Raw genomic sequence first — 23,031 nt, 5'->3', positions numbered from 1 at the left:
ACTTAAGATAATTGGATCACAAGGCCAGCATACTGTGTGTAGCTGTAACACTACTATGTAAGCAATCCGCTTTCAGCTTTGATCATGCATGTAGTCTCATTGTCTCTCTTGGCTGGAGAGGAGTAGGTGGAGTTGGCATTAAATGGGGCTTGGGAAAGTGTTCAGGTGTGGTCTTCATGAAAAAAACAAGACTGAGTGATAAGTTTGAGAACAGAAAAATTTTCTTTAACTTGTAAAGATCTTATTTAAGACACTCTTAGACTGTGTAAGGCAGTGACCTGAGTGTCAGGAGCCAAATTACCGATCAGCATTACTCAAAAGAGCCACAGTAGTGTGAATTCATTGTTTAATTTGGCTCTCTCTATATAATATTCTCACAGCAAAATGACTGACCAACTAGTCTACAGTTGGTTAATAACATAGTAAAAGCGTCCTGATTGGTTAATAACTTAGATTGGTTAATAATTAAATCACACAGTGTTTTAATATCATGTGCTGCAAAGAGCCACAGGAGACACATTAAGGAGCCTCAGTTTGAGTATCACTGATGTAAGGACTTCAGGGCAGGGACCATGTTTACCTGGGGGTTGTACAGCAGCTATTGCAGTGCGTCACTGACCTTGATTGAGACCTCTGTGCACTACCCCAGTACAAATAATAAATAATATTGCTTCTTGGTGGAAGTGTCTAGTTGTTGTCCTGAACTGTTGTTGATTTACTCCAATTTTGTGAGTACTGCTGATAAGTTAGCAGACCAGATCCTGAAATTAACCAGTGGTTGTGTTAATCCTGAGCAACACCTTATGATGTAAACAAATTCGGACTTCGGCCTACTGCACGACAGGTTTGGAAACCACACGCACGTTATAAATTGCCTGAAGTGACATGATATTAGTTTTGTGGAGGAAAAGTATTTTTCCATTTAACCAAAGCTTTCAGGCATTTGAAACATGACATTCATTTTGTCTGATGGTAAATTTTCTTGGACTAATTTTAAAAAAAGAGAAAAGTAAACCTTGAACAGAGGCAGGAACAAATTACTAGCAATCTTTTACATGCTGTAGATTTACACTGTTTTAAAACTTAAATGGGAGCAATTCATAAAGAATGCCTTGAATGTTTTACAGTTTTCCCCCTACTCAGCTTGCTTTCATAATGGGTATATTTTTCTTTTCAGTGATTTAACAGCAGGATCAGATAAGATATAAGACTTGTAAATAGCTGAGTTAGTTAAGTGACTTTTAAGAAGTCTGAATGTCAGGGAAATGTGAGATTATGACCTGGTGAGATTTCTCCATAGGACAAATCTGAGCAACTTCTTACTTGCAGCTGTCTATTTTTTTTCTTTTCTTTTTCCCTGAGGGGGAAGTTAATTCATGTGTCAACACAAGCCTCATTAGAAGTGTATTATGTTTCCAGCTTTCTACCTGGGTCTTGCCTGTCTTTGGGATGTTATGAAAGAAGCACAGCATGTAAATAAAAGGGTCTGACCGTGCGGTTTTCAGGCTGCTTAAAAACCAATACATCTGTGTCGTTACATCATCCTGCCCTGGCCTGTTTGTGATTTCTAAAGGGCCCAGCGTACAGCGTTGCAGCAGGAAGGGTAGGGCCGAGACAAGATAATTTTTATTGCTCTTGGAGCTGCGTTTACAGCACTGCAAGAGCCATTACTCTTCAGCTTTCCTTTTGTTTTCTAGTGGTAACCGAGTAACACTCAGCATCTGAGAAGCTGTAACTTTACAATTAGCACATAGTCAGAGACCTGGTCTACACTTCAAAATTAAATTAACCTAGCGGCAATGCCCTGGGCTGTGAAAAATTTCACACCTTTAGCACCGTAGGTAGGTCAACATAATCCCTGTGTAGATATGGCGATGTTGACAGAAGAATTCTTCCATTGACCTAGCTACCTACCGCTTCTTGGAGAAGTGGATGACCTACATCAGTGGAAGAACCCCTTCCATCGATTTAGGAAGTGCCTATGCTATGGCACTACAGTGGCAGAGCTGTAGCATCGTTGTGCTGCTATGATGACAGTAGTGTAGACACACCCTAAGAAGGTAATTAGATTTTGCACTGACATATCCATTTCTTCTAAAGATCTCCTTTTTCTTTTCAGTGATTTTATTTTCTCATTGTTTGTTATCCCCTCCTCCCTATGTCAGAACATAGATGGATTTACTTGCCTTTTCCCCCAAGACCTTCCTTTATTTTTGGCTGTCTAGCTTCTTGGGTACTAATTTTTTCCTCATTTGGGTGTTCCCGCAAAGTTGGCAGCTTCTTGACAGAAAGTCATTGATGTCAGATCCCTCAGTATTTTAGTTATGTTTGCCTTGTGGTTAATATGTCGGTCTCTCTCTTTCCCTAACGTGACTGTATTTTTTTGCCCGCGCGTTCTGTGTTTTTATTCTCTTTTTCAAAGTAAATGTAGGACCCTGCTTTAAATTTTTCAGAGACTGTCAAAGAGAGAATCTTAACACATCCTGTAAACGTGGTGGTAGGTAAGGTCACTCCTTCTGGTTGTTTGGTTGTCAGGATGTGTTCTTGCATCAACATATGACTTTGTAGTTGATTTTTATTTCCAATATCACTGCTTTTTGTCACAAGCACAAATGTTCTCTAATTCAAGAGCAGGCATCCTTGTTCTTTTATGCTGGTCCAAAGGTTTATTCTCTGCAGTGGAATTAGGGGATGAACGATGACTCTACCAAAGCACAGCAAACAGGCCTAGTGACTTCTTCAGTGATACTTGTTGTCAAAGAGACGGTGTGTCTGCTTTTGTTCGCTATGAAATTCTCCCATTTCATGCTGTAGACTTACTAAGAACTTGTCTCTACCAACACTTCATTCACAGCAAGCTGGGATGTAAATCTACCCTGCGCCAACCTGCCATGCATTACGTCACCATGTGGCACCTGCTGCCACCTCGCACTAAGAGTTACCTGGTGTGCTGTGATCTACTCCGCTTTGAAATGGGAGTAGGTCGGAGCACACTAGGGAATTTCTAGAGCGCGGCAGCAGTGTCCGTGCAGCAATTTAGCACATGGCAGGCTAGTGCGAGGTAGATTTGCCCCCCAGTTTGCCTTTGGTCTTATAGACAAGCCCTGAGTTGAGTTAATCACATGGGGTGTGTTGCTTGATAATACAGGTAGTCCTTTCCTTGTCTCCATATTTATTAGTTGATACTTGTGCTGCAGTTTGCCTGCCTTGTGAGAGTCACATATATGCAACCTGAGATTGATTAGGATTTGGGAGAATCTAAGGCCATGTGTACACTAGTACTTGTGTCGGCAAAACTTTTGTCGCTCAGGGGTGTGAAAAGAACACTTGCCAAGCGCCATAAGTTTTGCTGGCATATGTTGATGCGAGCGCTCTCTCCCGCCAGCATAACGTGGTTACACGAGTTCTCTTCTAGAGGCGTAGCTTTTCCATTGTAAGCTTGGCCTTAGTGAACTCCTCTGCCAATAGGTTTCAAAACCAAATGTGCCCACAGTTGTTTGGCACGCAGCTCTGATGAACTCTTTGATATGGCTCAATGTTCTAAGACTATTTATTTCATAGTGAGCTATTTCTCTGATCTAATATGTTTCCTAATTGATGGGGCACTTTTTCCGTTCTTAATGCCCACTCCTTGATTGGGAATGTGTTGAAATCATTGCCTCACTGTAGTAATTTGATATAGACCCAGCACTGGCCTAGTAATAGACGATCATTGTGTAAGTGGTATAATGTGAGGTGTGGTACAATGAAGGAAATATTTCTGGTGTAGATTCTTCCCTGATTTCTCTCCCCGCCACCTCACTCTTTCAGTGTTCTGTTAATTCAAATCTAAATCAAGAACACTTGATGGATTAAGATTGGAGCATTTGGAAACGGTCATCCTGTTTATGTGGTCTGCGTTCCTGTGTAGAACAAAGACCCAAATTCCAAACTGAAGAACATGTGACACCTCTGATGTGTGATAGTGATGTGTGGTAGCTAGATTCATTTTATCATGTACACCGTGTCCCCATGTTGACAACTATACTGACAAAAAAAGGCCTGTCTGCACTGCCAATTCTAAAACGTGAAACAACAGAAACTGCAGGATCATTGCAGTAGATCACTCGTTTTTTAATTCAATACATAGATTACGACAAATGTTCGTTTTATTTCCATAGGTGCACATGCAACTTTACAGACAAAATTAAAAAGCTCCTTTTTCTGAGGCACGTACTTACTATTTTCTATATCTTTCAGATGTCCTCTGTTGTGCTAATACAATGCTCATGTTCCTTTGCCCACTACTTCCCTTACAAAATGAAGAAGCTGTTAACAGACTTCTCTCAAAAGCCAAACATGTCCAGTGACTGACTGTTGCTAGTAAAACACAGAACAATGCAAGAAAACCAAGCCACTCGTGTACACTGGTTAACTTTAGCTCTCATTCTGTGTTGAGATGCTCCTTGGGCTGCTGATTTGCAAAGCTGCTTAGTGCCTCATTTCAGTACACACCTGCACTAGATGGTGCTGATTTTTCTCAAATCATAAGGTTGGTCAGTTAGAGACTTCGTTTGAGAAATGGTGGGGAAATGACGTCCATAAGGGCACAGCTGTTATCTTCCACCGTTTTTAGTTTATCCCTGGTTTGCCTCCTCAACACCGTAAATTAAGCAGCCTTTAATTGCTTTCATCCTAACCAGAAAATTAAAAACTGGACCTTGGAGCTGTACAATTCATATCCTTTCAGATTTTTGTGGGGGGGAGCTTTTAAACCTGTACCATCTGATTTTATTTTATTTCAGCATCACCATCATTAAATATGGATCCGGTTTGCTCATGTAACAACCTTGGGCACATTTTTGCCATTCAAAACATTGACCTCAGTGGGGCTTGCACAGTGGAAGGTTGTGCATGTTTATCTTGGGTTAGAACTTGAGCCTCAGATAGCGTGGGTCTGTTTCCAAAGCAGTCAAAAATGGAATGTGCTGAACATGTAGTAGATTCAGATAAAGAATGAAGTCCATCTAGTGGCTTCCTTATTCTTTCATTTGTATAGTCTGTCTATCTGTAAGCTGATTAGATACATACTTTCTGACTTAAATTTTTCTCTTGCCTTCCCTGACGGTCAGTTGAGAAGTTTAATACATTAAAACGACCTGTTTCCACATATTGCCCTTTGTTCTCTGCAGACCGGACCGGAAGCGCAGGGATGTGTTCCGAATCGCAAACACCACTGTTGCCAGTAGGAACAAGAACACAACGGTGCCAGATCACTTCGCCAATGTGTCTGATGTGGAGGAGAGCGAGATGGAATATCCATTCTATGAGAGCAAAGTGGAGGGCCGGGAGAGGACGCTCATCTCCCACCTCCAGCCTTTTACTCTTTACCGTATTGATATTCACAGCTGCAACCATGAAGCAGACACACTTGGGTGCAGTGCTTCCAACTTTGTCTTTGCAAGAACCATGCCTGCAGGTACGATCTCCAGTGTTTCAAGCATTACATTTCATTTTCTGGGCGGTAACATGTATCTTGGATACACACAGGGAGAGACCGCTTTGAAAACCAAATATAAAATAATAGGGTTTTTTAAGGATTTTTTTTTTTTGGTGCAAAAATAAACATATTTTTAAATGTGAGAGTTATGTAAAATGTTATCTTACTGGATCGACACCTTCTATTAGTCCATTAACTCCAAGGTCCAGCCTATGGCATTGCTCACTGCTGCAGAGGAAGGCAAATAATCCCTATTGTCTGCCCAGATAACTCTGCAAATCTGTTGACAGGTGCAGGGAGGGAGTGGAAATGGTTTTCTGAGCCCCTCAGACACCCTGATGCAGGAGGATTGAGTATACCTTTCCTGACATGCTGTAGTCCATGGATATTTGTTCGCAGTTTCTAATCAGTTCACTTTGGCCTGGTCACAGATGTTTGAGTTTTACTTGTGTGAGTGTTTGCCATGAAAACAAAATGTTTCCTCTGCCACGGAATGCTAGTGCGCTCCTCCAGTCTGGGACTGGAAACAATATTGTGTCACTTTTCGTGACCAATCACAAACAACTAGTCTATCTCAAATATGGAATACTGGGTACTCTCACAACTGTTTGCAATCACTGTAGTAAGGCTTGAGCTTATACAGATTGCTCATCTACTGAGAAGAAAAGACCTTATTTCAGTATAAACCCATATGCAGTCATAACTCCAGCAGATGCCTGGTTTCTTTTTGGTGCAAAATGGTAGTGGTTTTGCTTTCTGGAAGGAAATGCTGAAGATAATCCAGAGCCAACCATTGTCTGTACAATGCAGAGGTATTGTTTATTTCAAGTAAGTAGGGAAATCCAGGAGCTCAGGGGAAAGGAAACAAACATTCCCAAATTCTTAGCCTGTGAATTCTCAGAATTGAGGACCTTTGTGATCGTGTGGGCTTTTGAACCTAATGCATATATTGCTTGACTGGACCAGTATTCATAGTCCCCAGGCAGCCTGCTGAATAATTTCCAAAACCAAAAGCACTGGGGATAAGGCAAAGAGCACTGATGTCTCTCCATCATAAGCTGTGACTGCACACACTGCAGTTACTGTCCCTCCACTGACAATCCAGACGCTGTGACAATGGAGCCCATTTTGACCTCCGTGCAGACCCCAACCTGTGTCTGTTTTTCTGACAAGCCTCTGTCTTTGCATCCTGTGACGTGGACACTATACTGCAAGTAGCTCTGCAGAGATGCAACACCTACTGCTGCTATTTTGGGCCTTCTACAGCCATCAGATCAGAATGACTTTCACTCACTACCATGGAGAGTACTGTGGAGGTCTGAAGAAAGAACCAGTCACGAATATACTAAGTTCTTCAGCCTGTACTTTGTATTAGATCACTTACTTATTGTGTCCTGATGTTTTTAGGCCTATGCCCTGCATCAGCTGTAACAGTATTGTTCAGGCAATACTAATCTCTCCAACAAGCCTTCAAGTGCTTACTCCTTGCTCTCTGGGGATTTGAACAATATTTATTGTGCTGTTCTGGCGCCTCTGGAGTAGTTAGGAATTTTGTTTTTTGATCTCTTCACCTAGCTTGGCCCAGCAGTTGTCTCAGATTCAGACAGGCTGCAATGCTGTTTGCGTTACATCAACTCTTGTAATTATTTTGTAGAAGGAGCAGATAACATTCCAGGAACAGTAACGTGGGAAGGCAAAGAAGATAATGCCATCTATCTGAAGTGGTCAGAACCTGTAAGCCCTAATGGATTGATACTGATGTATGAAATCAAATATGGGCAGCATGGAGAGGTGAGGATTGATCAAAGACATGTTTGTTTGAGGGAGGAGGGGTTCTGTTGGAACTAATCTCACGTGTTCTCGACTCTCTGTGAGCTGAGGGGTGAAAACATTGTCCTTCCTACCTGTGGTCTGGTCAACTCCGACAAGCTATAGGGGGTCAGACTGAGTCAATACTTGGATGGAAGTCCCATTGAAATACCCTGGTGTGAATACAGTAGTCTTTTTTTTGTTTTCTTTTGTTTTTTGAATTGGTATTTTTTGAGTGGCTTAACATGGTATAAGGGTCTCAGCGACTTAAAACTGAGGTCCTGGGCACGTGTGGTTATTGAAGCTCATGTGCTACGTTTCACAAGACTCGGAGCATTACCTTCCAGTGCCCATGCTAAATTCATCTCCTACATTATTAAGCATTGGTGTGCATTGTTAAAAAAAAAAATTACTTGATTTCATTCTGGATGAGCCCACATTTTCTAGGTGGGAGGGTGATTTTTGTTTGTGTAAAGTTTGTAGAGTGCTTTGGGATCCATGTGCCTAGGAGATGCTTTATTAATGAGATCACTCATTTTAAAGAAAATAAAAAGGACCTTTAGGATTTAATACTTAAAATACAACTAAATTTTGTATTCCTCCCAAGCTTTCCCAAATTTCCCCCTTTTTAGTTCTCCCGTTAAGCTGAATACTTTTTAAAGAAATAAAGGTGCTTTGCTTTTTAAGGTAGACTTTGATATAGTTATGAACAGATTTTAATACTAAATAGTACAGATACAGCACAGTGGTCAGTATTGATGGTATTTTCTTTAAGGAGGAATAGAGAGAACTGAATTAGTAACTATTTGCTAAAGCAAATTTGTAAGGGCAGTTGTATAGCAACAAGTTTTCCCTTTATTTTAATAGTGCTGTTAGCAGCAGCGTTCATCCAAGGATTTGTAGATATTGAGTCTTGCAACATACCTCTGAGACAATTTCTAAGTATTATGCCAAATTTACAGGTGGGTGAAGATTTAAGTGACTTGTCCAGCAGCTGTGGTGGTACTTGAAATAGAAACAAGGAATCCCGACTCTCAGTCTCTATTTCTAGCCAATATGTTACAATCCTTCCCTTGTTTTACTTGCTTTTACCATTGTTGGATTCCAAATATCCTTAAATTGCACAAAGGGAGAACTGTTCTGATTTTAGTTGAAGAAACAAGTTTAAATCATGAATGCGATGCAAAGCCCAGCAAAAACTGTGACCTTACTGAGTTCCTGACAATTACAAGTATAAAAATATTTACATGTAGTACAAGCCGTTCTTCTTCTTTCAGGAGAAACGGGAATGTGTTTCTAGACAGGAATACAGGAAGTTTGGAGGAGCCAAACTAACTCATCTAAACCCTGGAAACTATTCTGCCAGAGTTCAGGCCACCTCTCTAGCTGGAAATGGATCATGGACTGAACCAGTGTCTTTCTATGTACAACCCAAACGTAAGAGGAATTTTATAGGTTGCGTCAAACTATCTGTGGTTACTAGCTTACTTCCTGAGTTATCTCACTTACTCCTGTTGTTTGCATGCATGATTGGGACTTTGATCATCCTTCCTAAGTTCTCTATATACTTGCTCAGTTGTGCATGCTTCTTTGGGAGCTGTTCTGCATTCTCTTAATTGGAAAGTGCATATGAATGAACAGTACCTTCTGAGGCTAGTCCTATTCTGTTTTGCATGTGTATACACATGTATAGGTTAGTGTGTCTATACATTAATAATAGTAAATGTTGTCCCTGTGGTATACTAATCTTGGGTGAAAATGTACTGCTAGGAATAACCATGCAGCAGTATTATGAATTTGAATCTGGAACCCATCTGGCAATATGGAATACCTATCGCATGCATTAATGTGATACAAGAAGCCAAGTTTATTTGCATGGAGCTTTGTTACAATTCCATTTTTAGCTGTTTTTTTCCCTACTATGGAACTCAAGTGCCACTTTGACAGAAGATCAACATGTTGATGCAAGAGGGGGTAGTGATATTGGAAATGAAGCAATTGTTTTACACAGAAACAAATTGGTAAACAAGTTCCACCCAGTGCTTTTATGGCTACCATAGACATCTCATCTTTTTCTTCTACATCTGCACGTCTTATTTTTGTTTCTGCTTATTTGCAAAGCAGATACGTTTATTACCCTCAATATATCCAGGCAAAATACCTGTGTCCTCTTCTCCCATTTGTAATAAAACAAATTTTGATAGAATTTTGAGTTGAAATTGGAGCAACAAAATATTTGTGTGCATGCTGTCTTTATATATAGATGTGTATATATAGATTTAAAAGGATAAGCATGCATTAATCATGTAAAGAAGAACATCAGACCATAAACATACCTAGTTAAACCAAAACTCAATTAAACAGAACGCTGCTCTTTTACAATATTAATGCTGTCCTCTTTCTCAGATTTCTGATTCTCTAGTCATTTATTGTTAGGGAGTCTTCCTGAAGAAATTTCTACACTTCAGACAGAAAACTGAATTTTCTCATTTTGCAGTATGGCAATATCTTGTGTAGGCTGAAAACTCTTGTGGTGGTAGAAATTCTATAGCAACGTAAGAATTTTGTTTTCTTGTGTATTTCAGCGGCAGACTATGGGAATTTCCTGCACTTGATAATTGTGCTCCCCATTGCAGTGCTGCTGATCATTGGAGGTTTGCTAATAATGCTGTACGTCTTTAACAAAAAGAGGTGAGATCTTGCATACACTCATGAGGGAGACTAAACTGGGAGGCAATGTTCATTTTGAACTCAATGCCCAAAGGGGAAGTTTGAATTTGAAACCAAAGCGGTGTTTGGAGGACCATACAGGATAGACAAAAGCAGATTTTTCTCTTATCGGGAGATGATGTTTCGAGTTACTAATGAGCATCTGTCTGCTGAGGGAGTTGTGGAAAGGCTTTTCATTACCATGCTGAGCTTGAGAGGAGGGAAAAGGGGGGGAGGGGATGGTCTTTTGGGGATGTATCTCCATTGGGACAATGATAGCAAAAATAGAACCGTATAGACCAGAGGTTTAGCCAACAATTTGAATCACTTTGGAAACCACAAAACCTTATTCGCTGGATAGATTGTAGTCAATCCAAGTGAACATGGTATTTCGCATCTCGGTAGCCTCTTCACAATTGCTGAATGTTTTTTAATGAAGAAAAGGAAAATTTAGAATTTGCACCAACGTTTAAATAAGCTTTGGCTGTTTTTTGCATGTAGAGATTTACGTTAATCCCTTCTCCCACCTCAGATATAGAGGCACTCCTCGGACTTACGACACAATTGGTTCCTGAAAATTGCGTCGTAAGTCGTAACTCGGAACCGCAATCCACTCTATTGCGGGACCGAACGTCATAAAGTCGAAACCAATTGCCGTAAGTCGAATCAGGGTGTCCATTCAGAAACGTCGTAAGTGCAGTTCGTCATAAATCGAACGTCGTAAAGTCAAGGACTGCTTGTATTTACTGAAAATGCTTACATTCACTTTACACATGGCATTTACCAAATCTCTCTCTGTACCAGAGCGATAGTTTTTAGTGGCACTGTTTATTCTGGCATTATAGGTTTGCTAATTGACACCCCTCTCTCACCCAACCTTTATCTTGTACTAATCCTGCCAGCTCATCCCAAGCCTGCTCCAGCCCAGGGAATGAAATGTTTGGTCACGTTTGCAGAGCCTTGATGATAGTTTATTAATCTGCCAGAACTGAACCATAAAATAAGTTGCATGTAGCATGTTTCCTAAAATCAAGACTATCCCAAACCCACCTAATCTCCTGCAGGTTGGGAAGCATGGAATCCCAAGACTGATCCTGAGCACAGATCTCCTGCATGGCACATCATCATATAATCAGTCCTGGGGGAAGAGCTTTTGGATACTTTTCTAAAAAATCTGCCCTAGGAATCATTTTGGGGAAGTTGAATGGCCTGTGTTATATAGGGGGATCGGACTAGATCACAATGGTTCCTTCTGGCCTTGGAATCTGTTTACATTCAGCCATAAAAAGAAACGTGAGAACCTAGTGCATTACAGTGTTTCATATTCATTCTTCTCTGGTGCAGATATGGTGTAAAGAGGACTGGAACGGAACTGGGGAAGGGGGGCGGGGAGGGGAGGGGTCTCCCATGAAGACTGTTCAGGCCATTTTCTCAGTTGGTGTGGCCCGTGTTGGCATATGCAGGTAGAACAAGAACTCTGTTAGATCAACAAAGTCAGTTCCTCTCTCATCTTGTCCGAAAACCCCTCCACGTGCCACATGTAAGAAGTAACAGGACAGGTGGTGGAGCAAATAGTGGAAAAGCCAAGGAAGAGGAGGATTGGAAATGCTAGTTGTGTTTTTAAGGATGAAAAAAAATACATCTTATGTTTTAACAGGAACAGTGACCGACTAGGCAATGGAGTGCTTTATGCTTCTGTGAACCCTGAGTACTTCAGTGCTTCTGATGGTAAGTGTGGCCTTGAGCTTCTGATGCTTTTACTTTAATATATTCTGTTGTGTGAGATCAGGTCAAGCCCCATTTTGAAAGATGCAGAGATTTAATAAGACACAGTCAACCTAAAACTCAGCTTGCTTTACCTATATTACTCACATATCAATAGTCTGTCAGTGGAAATGTATAATGCCACCACGGTTAATAAACTGAAAAAATATTTTTAAAAAGTCTTATGTCTTCTTGCAATTTGCACAGTCAGTCAAACTAGATAGAGCAGTTTCCCTTTTGGATTCTCATCCACTCGTCTAGTGTTACTGTTTAGTTGTTTTAACTGAAATGAAAAATAATTCTTGAAAACCTCTTTGATAGTGGGCTGTATAAGCTTCTGACGTTTTAAAGCAAACCTAAATACTAAAACTAGTTGTTATTACTCCTTTATTAAACTACGGGCCCTTCTAATTTGTAGAACAATAAGACAGTCAAAAGATGTTTCATATTTGAAGATGCAGGCACACCAGTGCTGTGAGCCATCAGACACTTCACGGGTGGAAATTGTATGTGGAAACAAGTACATATGTTTAACATAATCTAAATCCCTTTGTGTTCCTATCCTGTAATATAAAGAAGGAGGGTTGTTCTCTAGCTGATGAAACAATTCTTTAGTGCTAGTTTCAACTTGATTTTATATACTTGTAACTGTTCTTAAATTCTCATCTCAAAATATAGCAAGATATTTGTATTCTGGTAGCACCTAAAAACCCCAACTGAGATCGGGACCCCATTGTGCTAAGCACTGTGCCATCACACAGTGAGATATAGCCCTTGCCCCAAAGTCAGATACTGTATTGGGCTTTTAGGGCCCCCTCTGTCCCTTTTGTTGTGTATATGGCCTGCCGTTAGGGGGCTGAGGACCTCATCTTTTAAATATAGGGAGAGGCTAGAAGAAGGGGCATCATAGTGACTGCCCTTCCTGACTTTAAAATAAATAAATAAATAAATTGAGAAGTCCTGCTTCGGATTTAAGCTCCACTTGCTTCAAGTGAAAGATTTGCAGCTGTAAGTAGAGCAACCCCTCCCCCCTCCCGCCCCCCCATAAGAAACCCCATCAAGATTTTCATAGAACTTGAGGGAGCCAATTTAAAAAAAAAAAAAAAGATTTCTGTAGCTCTAGGCTAGGGATCGGCAACCTTTGGCACGCGGCCTGCCAGGGTAAGCCCCCTGGCGGGCGAGGCCGGTTTGTTTAGCTGCCGCGTCCACAGGTTCCGCCGATCGCGGCTCCCATTGCCCGCGGGTCGCTGTTTCAGGCCAGTGGGGGCTGCGGGAAGCGGCGCAGGCCGAGGGATGTGCTTTACAACTCATGTTTTGTATACTGAGTTTGCACATAGTTGTTCCCTAGTCATTTTCCATTATTCAAGAACCATAGTTATGCTTCCTTTTTTCCACCACAGTCGTCATCCTTTAAGATTTGTGTATGCTTTAGGCTGGTAACAATCAAGTAATCACAATCCTAGATAGAACTGAAACTGGCCATGAAGTTGACGGCCTCTGCTAAAGGTCATCTCAGGTGAGCTAGCTTGATAGTCATGATGGCAACACAAAGCACTGACATTGTTTGGGATTGTAGCTTGTTCCTTTGACTGCTAAGGCTGGGGTTTCTGCAGAGAGGGAAGAAAAAAATCTTGAGTCTTTAGGTGCTATGTAAAAACCTAAGATAGGTAAACTGTCTGGGAAAGAACATGGAAACAATTGCATATATAGCTTGATACTTATGTCCTCGTGCTGTGTGCATTTTGCTACTCATAATTCATGGTTGGGGTTTTTTATCTTGAAGCCACAAGTCTTCTCCCCATTTGCACAACTTTGTGTGGAATATCATTGGCTGTTCTCTCTCGCTCTAGTATACGTTCCGGATGAGTGGGAAGTGCCCCGGGAGAAGATCACCATGTGCCGGGAGCTTGGGCAGGGCTCCTTTGGAATGGTTTACGAGGGAATAGCTAAGGGAGTGGTGAAGGACGAGCCAGAAACTAGAGTGGCCATCAAAACTGTCAATGAGTCTGCAAGCATGCGTGAACGGATAGAGTTCTTAAACGAGGCCTCAGTCATGAAGGAGTTCAATTGTCATCATGTGGTAAGTTGCTTGAAATTGAGCAGTTTCCTTTAACGTACCTGTAGTTACTGGCATGATGGTATCAGGTGCCAGGCTTGATTGACTCCATGATACCAAGAGTCAAGACCTCCTAAAGCAGCATGCTAAAGGAAAGTGCTTCCTCATCACACGGCTCTCACAACGTGCGTCGTGATAATGCATTAATAGGGATGGCCGCTGCCACAGAGTTGGGATCGAAATCTTTTCAAAACTCTTCCCAAGATTTGTGGGTGTTGGTTCCAGACTAGGGCCACTCCTAGTTAATAACCGGGCTTTTAATTGGTTAATAATTTCCCCAATAATAATTAGCCGTATCTGCTGGGTAATCTTAACTTTTCCCTTTCAGGTGCGGCTGCTTGGAGTTGTCTCGCAAGGCCAACCAACGCTGGTTATCATGGAGCTCATGACACGCGGGGATCTCAAGAGTTATCTGAGGTCCCTGCGGCCGGACACAGAGGTGAGCGTGTGGGCTGGTTTTTTTCCCCTCCACTTGCAAGAAAAGGTAATGAGTTCAACACACCAAACTTGCCCATGCTGTCAGTCTCCTGCCTTGTTTGGAGCAACTGTCCTTGTCAGTGTTTTCTGATGTAAACCTTCCTCACGCACATTGGCCCAGTTACTGTACTGGCTTGGCACAGCTGTGGAGCCTCATTGGTCTGTGCTTTAGTACACAATACCCCTGGCTTTCTGATGCGTCGGTTAGCAGGTTTCTGCAGACCTTTTTGTGTGTCTCATTTTTATCACATCTTATTTCCTCCACCTCATTTATTTTAAAGGTTGTGGGCCTGTCTTTGTTAAATTACACATTATCTAAAAAGAGACCATTGCAGAAATGCAGGACTATCTCCAGTTCACTCCTCGTGTTAAAGCCAACTGGTATCTTCATTGTGTCCCATAATTTCCCTCATTCTTTTTTCTTTTTAATCTGTGAACTAAGTGTGGTGCATAGTTTACTTGCCCTGCTGGCAGCTAACCTTCATTACTAGCTATAATAGGAGCCCAGTAACTGAGCAATCAGCTTCATCATTTCATTGCTGACTTTTCCGGGGTGTTCATGCCCAGGGCTCTTCAGAACCTTCTCTGAGTTCCTGCTACTCTTTGCTCACTCCCCTGTGTCCGACCCGTGCATTTAAGGAGTTAAATACTTATACAGAATGAAATTTATCTTCTTTCTCGCAATTATCTTTTTTTCTCTTTGAGCTCTGTTAATGAAACTCCAGCTGTTCTGTGATCTGCTGCTCCTTATGCCAAAAGAGCGTTTTTCACAGGGAGAGCAGAATGTGTACAGTAGCACACATGTCCACCTCTGTGTCACTAAGTGCCTGTTTTTCAGGTTTAAATTAATCTTTCTTGCCTAATCTGACTCTTGATAAAGCTGCAACACAGTACAATCATTTAAAAAATGCACGAGCAGGGTAATTGCTCTTGGATGAAGCCCTACATGCTGCCCCTTTGTTTTTGACATAAATTATGAATGAGCACTTCGCAATAAAACTAATATTTAGTCATGCTCATGTTTAATATTCAGCCCTGTCAGTCTAATAGATAAAATCACTCACGTACATTACAGGGTCCGAAAGGTTAGGAAAGAACGTTAGAGGTCACTTCCTGCTCAAATTAAGGTTGGCCGTGTATAAAATGTGCTCAGCACTTTTCTGTGACCCTCAATTTCACAATGCAGCATTTGTGATGTAAATAATTTACAGCAACAGAGAGCAAACACCTGGTTTGTGTGAATGAAACTTAGGTGTAAAATGAAGGGCATTTTATGAAACAAAAGGCAGGTTCTTTAAAAACACTGTTCTGTACCCCATCATTTAATGGGAATATGGATTACATAAGGATTGGGCTAGCTTCTCAGCACGGAGGCCAAGGCTTTTTTTATCAAGGTACAGGTCCTGGGTCATATTGAAGAGCTCACCAAGAGCGAAAGTAACAAAATTCAGTAGACTTTGGAGACAGTGAGCAGTGATATTATAAACAAGAGAATGATTGAAAAGGAGTACTGCCTAGTCTGTTTTTCTCTTCTGCATGCTGACTTATTGTCGTCCCCCCCTTGAAAAGTGATTGCTGCGAGCGGGAGGTGCTGGGACAGAGAGGGGAAGTTGCTGATCCACAGGGCCACTGGCAGGCGGGAGGCATGGTGGGGGGGTGGAGGGGAGCTGATAGGGGGGCTGCCGGCCCACCCTGGTTCCAAGCCCCCACAGCCAAACAACATTGTAAGCAAACATTGCGCAACTTTAAATGAGTATGTTCTCTAATAGATCAGCAATGAAACAACGTTAACTGGGACGACGTTAAGTGAGGAGTTACTGTATCTTACAGTGCTTCTCATACTGAACTCATTGTTCTGGATAGATGCAGTGGATTGGCTCCTTCCTGACTGACTGCCACAAATTCTTGAGCCAGTGATTTCACCACACAGTCATGGCCCTTCCACAAAGGGTTCCAGCTTACATAGCCCTTGCTGTCAGTAGGGTATAATAATTGCATACCTTCAGTTGGATGAATTTTTCCAGGTTTCCTTAGATCTATCCCTGTGGGTCCTTTGCTGTGAGATCCATTCCATTTAGGAATTGGGGAACTTGGAAGGGTTCCCAGAGAAGGAGTAGAGAGACTCATAATAATAAACATGTGAGACACATTTTGAAAGTGCTGAACAATCATAATAAACCCGAACACCATCAACTATAGATAAGTATCATTAACACACCCACCCACACAGTGAAAGTTTAGTGATTTGATCTGCTCAGGAGTTCTGCCTTCTACTTTCCTGCTCAACCCACTATCCAACACTGCTTATCTTGTAGCCGGAGGTATAAGTCTTAGTCAAATTTGCACTGGCAGATGTTAAACCACAGTGTGATGTGCTAAGGTATATGCAACCATCTCAAATGTTGCCCTCCAGTATAGTACAGCTAATAGCTATGGTAGTAAAAGCTGCATATACCTTTAGTTGATGATCATGAGTAAATCTATTTTATGAAAATTATCTGAATGGCTTTTTTTCCCCTTTTGCAGGAGTATATAAGTAATTCAAGAGGCATCACATCACTGGATGTCAGGAGAAATAATTTAACAGTATCTTGTAACATTTTCTGTTTTGTTTCTGTTGATAGTAGCGCCCTGAGTATAGAATTCTGAAGTAATGCGAGAAGGTTATTTCTTAAAACTTTTAGAAGAACTTTCATAGCAAAAATGACCCGTTTAAAGCAAAACTTGTTTGTAGTCCCCAAAATAGAATGTGCTGCTATACAGGAGCTAATTGTAACCAAGTTTTATGTGGGTGGAGAGAGAAGACGTGATTTTCCCACTAAGCAGATGCTATGGTCTATAATCATAAGGTTTTGTTCAGACTGGTCCTGGGTGTCGTGTCAGACTGACTTCTGATGATCTGATTAAGAAATGCATGTTGCAGTTTTTGAAGTGGAAACAATTTCTTCCCCCCGCCTCACACTTCTACCTACTTATTCTTGCTCAGAATAACCCAGGCCAGTCTCCTCCAACTCTGAAGAAGATGATTCAGATGGCAGGAGAGATTGCTGATGGCATGGCATACCTCAACGCCAACAAATTTGTGCACAGGGATCTCGCTGCAAGGAATTGCATGGTGGCTGAAGATTTCACTGTAAAAATTGGAGGTGCTTTTTCTTTCCTTTCCCCCCCCCCCCCCCCTTAAACTCAGATGAAACGGGAGTATAATCCTACGGTTAGCATTGAAAAAGGCACCTTAATTTCCTTAAATTGTTACTAAGTCGAGTATTTGATTCTGGGGGATGAATATGGTCCCTCACTTAAATGTGCTTATAGTTATGTCCATCTGAGTTTTCACTATCAGGGATTTGGTCCAAGTTCAGCGCTTACCTACTTGAGCTTTCTGGGAAGGAACAGCATAGTCTTTCATGAGATCTGAAATAGAAGATATGAAAGGAAATTGAATTAGCTTTTGGGGGTAGAGGGGGTTTATCTCCAAAAAATAAAAACCACTTGAAGTGATGAGATAAAAGTGATTTGGTAAAAAGTGCAAGTTTCTTCTTAGATTTTTGGGGGAAAAGAATCAGAGTTCAGCATACAAAGAGCCCAGCTTGTCATTGTGTAGATATATTGAAAAAATAATTTTGCTTATTTTATCTTGAGTGTGAATTTGTGCTGAACGTGATAAACTGAAGGCACTGGCCAGAGCTGTCCCTAGAGTAGGCAGGAACTGTTCTTGCTCTTCCACTGAACTATGCAATGCTAGCCCTGACCCTACAGTACTACTGCTAGACCAGTTCTGGAACTCCCATAAACGCAATCATTCAAACCTACTCATGACCCAACTCTGTTCCCAGAGAAGTCAATGGGAAGATTCCTGTTGGTTTCAGTGAGGGTGAGACCAAAACCTGGGAGATATTTCTGATGAAGTAAACCATTATGCTAACAAATCACAAATACTTTGTGTTGAAGCAGTGATTCTTGGTTGGGCAGGTTCTTTGGGACATGTTAATTATCCTGGCCTGTAGACACATGCGTTTTATTCCCCTACCTTCCAGATTTTGGCATGACCAGAGATATCTACGAGACAGATTACTATCGGAAAGGAGGGAAAGGTTTGCTTCCTGTGCGCTGGATGTCCCCAGAGTCACTGAAGGATGGAGTCTTCACAACACATTCAGACGTCTGGTAACAAAACAGGGGCTTTTAAAAACCGTTTATATACTCTTCTTTTAGCCTCCATCAGATTTTTATGGATAAAAACAAGCACCTAAGGTCTGCTAAGTCTTCAAAGGCTCTGCTTTTCCCCTGCCTATTTTACTGACCATGAGTCACTCTATTTATGCCGTCCCCATTGCAAATTGTCCATCCGAAACCCTTTATCCCATATTCTGTTCTCAGATGCATGCGTAGCTTCCATTAAAAAGTGTCTGCCTGAGACTGAAGGTATAATCGGCGATTGGAGAGGATAAGTGCTTCTTTCAGGGATAGGGAATCAACCACTCATAGCAAAAATCTATGGCCTGTTAACTACGCTTACCCAGAAAAGCAACTTGGTCATTTCCAGTCCTCCTCCTCTGAGAAAAGCATTGAAAGGTGTCAAATATACACTCAGATTCTTCGACCTGATTCTTATCAAATTCTTCTGTGTCCGTAACTCTGTTTTCTTACATAGGAAGTACAGAAGCTAGAATGCACTGACCTATTCTTTGGAATCATCCGTTATGTATTTTCCCCTTTAGTTTTTGCATACTGTTTCACTCCAATACTACAAGATCCTTTAAAGAAAAAAAATTGCATAATAGCCATGCCCATGAAGTTAATAATAGAGCTGTACAGGGGAAATCAAAATATGCCTTTTAGAAAAAAAATACTCTGGGAATAACTTTTTTTTTTCTTCTCAAAGGTTTGAGGATAGGTGCCCAGCTTCTGAAAGTAAATGCAGGGCTTGGCAAGAGCTTAATATGTACTGGCAAACCTACATTTCTAAGTCTGTCTTGTTTTCTCTGCCTTCCTAGCAAGAGGTTTTACAGCTGGTGTGTTACAGAATTGGCAGTTGATTGCCTCCAAATGTCTGGAAGTTGGTAGAAAAATTATTTAAGTAGTAAACTATATGATTTTTAAACAGCTTGGATCTTTTGCAGTCAGTGGATTCTGGTTCTACACAGCATCAACTTTGAGTGAAAGTTTTATCATTGAAGTTATGACAAAGGAAAGCAAGAGGGGTTTTTTGGCATAGTTCATAACTTCTTTATAAAGCTACTAACCCTTCAACCTATGAAAATGTGTGTTGCTTAGAAATGACACAGACTGAATCCAGTCAAATCCTCTAACTACTGTAGGGAAAAGCAATCACTGTAGAAGTTAAATTTGCCATTTTAGCCACGTGTTGTTGTACATGCAGTAATAGTTGCATTCCAATAGCACCTTTTATTACAACTTAGGTACATAAATAGCACCGCTGAAAGCAGCCTTCTCTGGCTAGAGGATGACAACCAGCTAATATGACAAAGGAGTGGATTGCTAGCAATCTTACTCTTATTACACACAACAAAAGGTATTTTGGGACCAGTGAAGTCACAGAGTAGACAGAACTTCAGTTTAATATATTATCCAAAAAACCTAAACACACTGAACCATCTGGAATTGAGCTGGTCTAGTTTGAAGAGCAGAGCAACACGATTTTGACCCATTTTTATTGCCGACCAATAATTTGTAAATCCACCAATGGTCCTCAGCTGTCATTTACATCAAGGACTGACTATAGTTGGTCAGTTCTTGCACCTTGGTAAATAATCCAGCTCATTCCACTTGCTTAGTTTTTCTCTTTAAAACTACCACTTAAACTGCATATTGCTTGAACCAAACCCAAATGACAGAAAAAAATTCTAAACAAGGTATGAATTTAATCATCAGAAGTAAATTAGTGCTCCAATACATGCAAACTGGCCGAGGTGTGGGCTCGTGTGTTATCTAACTGCCACAGATCAGTGTCCTTAGAAATATCACTTCCGAAAGTTTTATGAGTGCTTAAAATGCAGCCACTTCTGCCATTTAAACATCAGTGGCACAAAACAAGTGTGTGATTCTTTACCACGGCAGTGTTGTGAGGAGCAGAGGGAGAATACGCATCACTGTAGTGCTATATAATCCATTACTCAATCCAAAGCAAGGTTAAACAAACACTACTTCACTTCAACAGTGGCACAACCATGTAATCCCAAAACATAGGTATCTTAGCAGCCACTGCAAAAGAAGGGGCGGAGGGGGAAAGCAAATCACCAAAGACGAGGCTGGAAAAGACCAACCTTAAAAAAAGATTCTTTCTTTGGCATAACAGACTTCTGCTTGTAAAAATAGAAATTGTCATTTGTATGGTACCATACTAAGGCTCTTACAAAAGGAACTTTAGAGCTTAGAAATATTCAGACATGGTGTTTGTGAATGAGCCTATTTCAGAATGCATAGCTTCCAATTCCAGAAGCATTGAGAAATAGATCTTTGCTTCCTTGGAAAGAATTTTTGGGAGCTGATTACATATACTTTTCTGTAACTCCCTATTCAGTGTAAAAATTATAACACTCACCCAGAGAAAGAAATGACCTTTGGGGAATAGTTCGTCACCGTTGGGCACCACGTTTCAAGAAAGATCTGGACGAACTGGAGAAAGTCCAGAGAAGAGCAACAAAAATGATTAAAGGTCTAGAAAACATGACCTATGAGGGCAAGCTGAAAAAAATGGGTTTGTTTAGTCCGGAGAAGAGAAGACTGAGAGGGGATATAACAGTTTTCAAGTATATAAAAGGTTGTTACAAGGAGGAGGGAGACACATTGTTCTCCTTAACCTTTGAGGAGAGGACAAGAAGCAATGGGCTTAAATTGCAGCAAGGACGGTTTAGGTTGGACATTAGGAAAAACTTCCTAACTGTGAGGGTGGTTAAGCACCAGAATAAATTGCCTATGGAGGTTGTGGAATTTCCATCATTGGAGATTTTTAAGAGCAGGTTAGACAAACACAGTCAGGGATGATTAGATAATACTTAGTCCTGCCATGATTGCAAGGCACTGGACTAGATGACCTCTTGAGGTCCCTTCCTGTCCTATGATTCTGTGAATATTTATTACCCTTCTAAAATATTTCCTTTAGGATTATTTAATGTCTAATGCTAGAAACAACTTAAACATTTTTCTAAATCCTCTTTTGCAGGTGTAATAGTCAAGGTATGAAGGAATGGTTAAATATGGGGAATATAGTGGTGTGTGTCTGTGTACACAATGTGTATCAATAGACTGAGTATATTTCATACCCACGCATTCAACCACACAGATCCAAAATCATTAAATTCAAAAGATTTAAACTTTTGAACATCTCAAAAGCATTGAAGCCCAACTTATCACTGTCATGAAATACTCAGTGTCTTGTTATTTGATCTGCTTGTGAGTAAAACAGCCATTCCGGTCTGTTTTAAATAACATAGAGAGCAGACCAGATGCTATACATTAAAGACCTCTCCTTTTCAGTGCTCAGGCTTTGAAGTTGCTTCGTGCAAACAATATGGTTTGGCTATATTTTGGGGGTATTTTTCTTGCTTCCAAAAAAATGAAAATACCGAGAGTATTTTTCTGCCTTTCTGGTAGTATATTGTGACATCAGGTTCCACATTCTTAGATGCCATTTTTAGGAGCCAAGTGTCAAAATGAGAAAACTGCAAATGGCCAGACATCAGGATTTATAAGCTGTCAGGTGAAATGGCAAACTGTAAAAGTGTGTCTGGAGGGTTTGAAGGGCGAGGGTTTAGTTTGGTAATTCACTTTGTTATTGTTCTTAAAGACTGAGGAATGAGGTAACTAGGGAAGACTTTTCGTTGGGCTGCAAGGAGAGGGCCAAGATCTTAAAATTAATGCAGTACCTTTTGGGATCCAGAGCCACAAGGTGCCTTTCTGTATGATAGGTGTTTGCCATTTACAATTTCTGTTAGATCTGCTAAACTATTTTAAAGGAGCAATGCAGGTTTGTTCCTTGCAATGTAATCTCTAGTATTGTAGTAGCACTCAGGAAATAAACTCAGTAGCCTCTTTCCTGTGGCTATCAGAATAGCAGTAAGGCACCAAGAAGTGGAGCAGAGATTGTTTTGTTTTGTTCCAAGTGTAACTGCATAGTTGCAAAACCCTTTCGTCATTTCTGGTTTAAACAAGAACCCATTTTAGATACAGTGGATAACCTGAGATGTAAAACCACTCTACCATAACCGCCTAATAATATTGAACTCCTATTTTCACAACACAAACCTTACTACTAGCCCACACATCCTTGCTTCCCTATAGCAAGTTGGGCTGGGTGCAATCGTAGTGAAAACAAGGATCTGATTTTGAAAGATAGAATTGTTGTTGTTTGCTGCTCAACAGTGTGTAAATGAGATGACGCTTCAATCCTGTAGAGATTGTTGATATTATTGTCCATCTTGATCTCATGTTAGTTTACTAACATTTTAAGAAAATTTCTGTAGGTGCATCAAGGCATTAAAAATGTTTTATCTTTAATTACATGAAGGAGCTGCTTAGTTCTGTGTAAGATTGTCACGGAAAAGAAACATGACATTTTTCATGTCAAGTGCTTCTAAATCATAACTGTACTTGTCTCTATTACCTAATGAACAGCTCACGCTACTAGATCAGCCTCTTTCTCCTACTGTCCTTT

The 23,031-nt window shown here is 40.8% G+C and overlaps 1 protein-coding gene across 2 annotated transcripts in view; it reads left to right on the top strand.

Moving 5' to 3' along the window:
* IGF1R (insulin like growth factor 1 receptor) overlaps positions 1 to 23,031 on the top strand; it is a 265,194-nt gene that overhangs the window by 231,317 nt on the left and 10,846 nt on the right. The window contains exons 11-19 of one of the 2 annotated variants that reach the window (XM_065412490.1): positions 5,172 to 5,458; positions 7,134 to 7,270; positions 8,566 to 8,725; positions 9,880 to 9,979; positions 11,655 to 11,725; positions 13,612 to 13,841; positions 14,206 to 14,316; positions 17,341 to 17,500; positions 18,392 to 18,521. In XM_065412490.1, the coding sequence (XP_065268562.1) occupies positions 5,172 to 5,458; positions 7,134 to 7,270; positions 8,566 to 8,725; positions 9,880 to 9,979; positions 11,655 to 11,725; positions 13,612 to 13,841; positions 14,206 to 14,316; positions 17,341 to 17,500; positions 18,392 to 18,521 (1,386 nt within the window). Of the gene's footprint in view, positions 1 to 5,171; positions 5,459 to 7,133; positions 7,271 to 8,565; positions 8,726 to 9,873; positions 9,980 to 11,654; positions 11,726 to 13,611; positions 13,842 to 14,205; positions 14,317 to 17,340; positions 17,501 to 18,391; positions 18,522 to 23,031 lie in introns of both variants that reach the window. The other variant, XM_065412489.1, reaches the window with a different exon arrangement.

This window comes from Emys orbicularis, chromosome 10, assembly GCF_028017835.1.
Source record: "Emys orbicularis isolate rEmyOrb1 chromosome 10, rEmyOrb1.hap1, whole genome shotgun sequence".
Lineage (NCBI taxonomy): Eukaryota > Metazoa > Chordata > Testudines > Emydidae > Emys > Emys orbicularis.
This window is presented reverse-complemented; position numbering and strand designations above follow the sequence as displayed.